This window comes from Beta vulgaris, chromosome 2 (assembly GCF_026745355.1).
Source record: "Beta vulgaris subsp. vulgaris cultivar EL10 chromosome 2, EL10.2, whole genome shotgun sequence".
Taxonomy (NCBI): Eukaryota; Viridiplantae; Streptophyta; class Magnoliopsida; order Caryophyllales; family Amaranthaceae; genus Beta; species Beta vulgaris.
The window spans coordinates 919,389-922,597 of record NC_079203.1 but is presented as its reverse complement, the minus strand read 5'-3'; the positions used below and the strand labels follow the sequence as shown (position 1 = coordinate 922,597).

The 3,209-nt window shown below is 36.8% G+C and overlaps 1 protein-coding gene across 2 annotated transcripts; it reads left to right on the top strand.

Moving 5' to 3' along the window:
- The first annotated feature begins 439 nt into the window (after nucleotides 1-439).
- LOC104885097 (F-box/kelch-repeat protein At3g23880) lies at nucleotides 440-2,989 on the top strand. 2 transcript variants are annotated; one of them, XM_048638052.2, is made up of 2 exons: nucleotides 440-750; nucleotides 1,546-2,989. In XM_048638052.2, the coding sequence occupies exon 2, from the start codon at nucleotides 1,640-1,642 to the stop codon at nucleotides 2,849-2,851; it is 1,212 nt and encodes a 403-aa protein (XP_048494009.1). In that variant the 5' UTR covers nucleotides 440-750; nucleotides 1,546-1,639; the 3' UTR covers nucleotides 2,852-2,989. The 2 variants fall into 2 exon arrangements, with proteins under 2 accessions (XP_048494009.1, XP_048494010.1); XM_048638053.2 differs by having other exon boundaries at nucleotides 442-563.
- Nucleotides 2,990-3,209: the final 220 nt, after the last annotated feature.

Sequence of the window (3,209 nt, the reverse complement as noted above, 5' to 3'; positions counted from 1 at the left end):
GCCAAACCTAGACCCATTTCCGTCCCAATTGGGCGGGGATGGGGCGGGTCAAGTAGGAGACCCGCCCTACTGCCATCCCTAAATACATCTTGTTATAAGTTAGACAATCTTAAGTTTCCTTATTAGTTAATACACATAAATATAGATCAAGAAGGAATTGAATATTTTATAATTAGCTTTTTTTTGATAAGTGAAGGGTAGAAAAGTAATTTTACAGGAGGACACCATAGCTCACCCCTTGGCTTATATAATAGAAATACAGAGAGAAATCATTACCCAAAATGAAAGTGTAACAACTAATTTAAAACTTTTTAAAATAGAAAGTGTCATAACCAAATTGAAATGTAGGAAGTATTATTTTTCTCTCACTAATGAAAAATTAAGGGTTCAATTTTCGTTTTAAAACAGGACCTCGTAAATCTCCAAGACGGCCTGCTAGTAGGCTAGCACCGCCTCACCGTGTTATTAGCTTCTACAATGTGAATCTATTCTACACCTTCCTTTTTATTCCTTGTAGCGCTTTTAAGACTTAAACTGAGATCTCTTCGAGATCAGCATATGAGGTTTGATTTCCTCTCTCAAGTCTTAATTCTATTAGTTAAAGTCTTGTGTTTTTGTTGTTCTTTAAAATGAAAAGGAAGGAAAAACATTCATCCTCCTTAACAATCTTTCACTCTCCTCTCATTCATCTTCTCCATTCACCTTCCTTCTGTAACACTTTAACTGAAACCTCTTCCATGAGCTTACGAGGTTTGATTTTCTTTCTCAAATCTTAATTTTATTAAGTAAAGTTTTGTGCTTTTGTTGTTCCTTTTCATTAATTTTCTTGTGCTTTTGTTGTTCCTTTAAATTAGTTATAACCCTTTACTTTCTTATGATCAAAGCTTCTGATTTCTCTGTTAAGAGTGCAAATTTTCGACTCAAATATCATAATTTCAAAATACGACTTAGAAATATTTGATTTTGGAATTTGCATTATAGTTATCAATTCTCATGCCATATAATTTCATATTAAAATTCGTTAATGATCTCATTTATTGATCAAATCAAAGATATTATTCGTTTAGGGTTTGTGATTGTAGCCATGATATTCCTTATTTGTGCATTGTGCATTGTGCATTGATTTTTAACGCGTACTTTTGGATTTTTCTATGCAAATTTTTGGAGACACTCGAAATTTATCAGTGCATTATGATAAATAAATTAATTATTTTGTGGTGTTATGTGTTAAGCTTTGCTTTTTTATCAGACTTTCCATAATCTTATTGTGAAATTTTGTGGTGTTGAGGATTTGACATAGCAACTTGAGGTATATATAGAGTTCGATTATTGCATACGTAGCAACTCGAGGCCACATTCATGAAGAGTCCGACTATATATTACACTTGAACCTTAGCTCTCATTGCACCCTGGGTGGGGTTATTTGCTGGGATATTGTTTTATTTGAGTTGTTAATTTCTCATCACTACATTAGTAATATTAATACATACTCTCCATTGATGATTAATGGGCTCTTGTTTCTATGGTGCTCCTTGTTTTGTGAAGAAACAACATTTTGGGTCATAATTGAGACGGGGAGAAATTGCAAAACCCAGGTTTAAGGGCACCCTGCTCTATTAACTGTTGCAAATTGTAGCCCATGGAAGAAAATTGCATCCTTCCGGATGATCTGTTACAGCACATACTATCAAGGCTTCCAGTCCGAGACTTGTTGCGCGGGAGATGTGTGTGTAAAGATTGGTGTGCCCTCATTGATAGCCCTAGCTTCATCAGGAAGCACTACCAAGTTCAAACTTCCATTTGCAAAGTCGATGGTAACATGCCCCACTTTGTCTATGAAGTGGGTCAGAAGTTGGGTCGTGTAGCATTATTCCACTCATTCCACCTTCTCTCTATACACCAAGGAGATGTCTCTACTTTGGATTTGGATGAGGATATAGCACGCGATAGTAATGGCATGCTCTGCTGTGGTCATGAACAGTATTTTGCTAGTTGCGATGGGTGTGTCAATGGTGTTATTTTGCTTAATTTGAAGGACATGGACCGAGACAAGAAACAGGATTGTTTTTGCTTGTGGAATCCTGCCACTAGAGAATTCAAGTCTCTCGCATATCCAAATGTTAGAAATTGTTTTGGAGTTGTGGGATTTGGGTTTGATGTACTATCTAGTGATTTCAAAATATTGGGAGCATATGAAATATTTAACCCCGAGCCTGTTACTTACTATGAAGTGTACTCACTGAGAACCAGTGCTTGGAAGCCGCTCGGAGCACCGCCAATTGGTAGCATAACACTACCCGTTACTGATGCGTACTTAAATGGTGTGTTTTATTGGTATACTGCGCCAGAATATGAAAGCGGCAGACTTGTGTCCTTTAATTTTAGTTCTGAGATTTTCAAGGAATCTGATATTCCCGAGGATGCTAAGTCTCGGGTTTGCTACGCCTTCGAAATCATGGTTGCACTCTACAAGGAAAGTATTGCATTGTTCATGAGCCATGAGGTCCAGGAAAAGGCTGCAATATGTAACGTTGATGTTTGGGTTGTGACTGGATTTGATGATTGTGGGATCCCACTATCATGGCAGCATTTGTTCACTGTGGGACCAACTCCTGCCAACTTTCGCCTAGATGTTCTTACAACACGAATGAATGGTGATCTTCTGCTCGGTTATGTGTATGAAGGTAAAGACAACAGTCACAACACCCGTCACATCGAACTGGACCGTGAAGAGTACCTGTATAAGCCCTCAACAGCTGAGTTCAAGTATTTTGGTAGAGAAAACTGTGCTACTTATTACAGATATGCAGAGAGTTTGTTTCCTTTATCTATGAGACTCATTCACTCCTAAGAGTGCTGCAATATTTTCACTTGTTTCTTTTTTTGTTTCGGATCTTATTCAAATTAAGTTACTCTTGTTATAGAAAAACAATATCCTGCTTCTGGTACTTTGCGACTATTTAAAGAATTAAAGTTGTGATTTGTCTAATATTTATCCTAACCTCTTATAAGACATGTTTGCTCAAATGCTGTTGTTCTTGGTCCTTGTTTTTCTGCTGTTTTTTGTCCTCAATGTTGGAATATCTTTTTACCAACGCAATGCTCGTCAAGGAAACAACAATAGTACCAGTAGAGATTTTTCTACAAAATATTGGAAAACTGAAAAAGAATTAGCGATGGTTGAATCATACAATAAACCCCTCAAGTTT

Bases quoted from the DNA above. Each gene is read 5' to 3' on its own strand.
- LOC104885097 (XM_048638052.2), top strand. From the start codon at position 1,640: ATGGAAGAAAATTGCATCCTTCCGGATGATCTGTTACAGCACATACTA.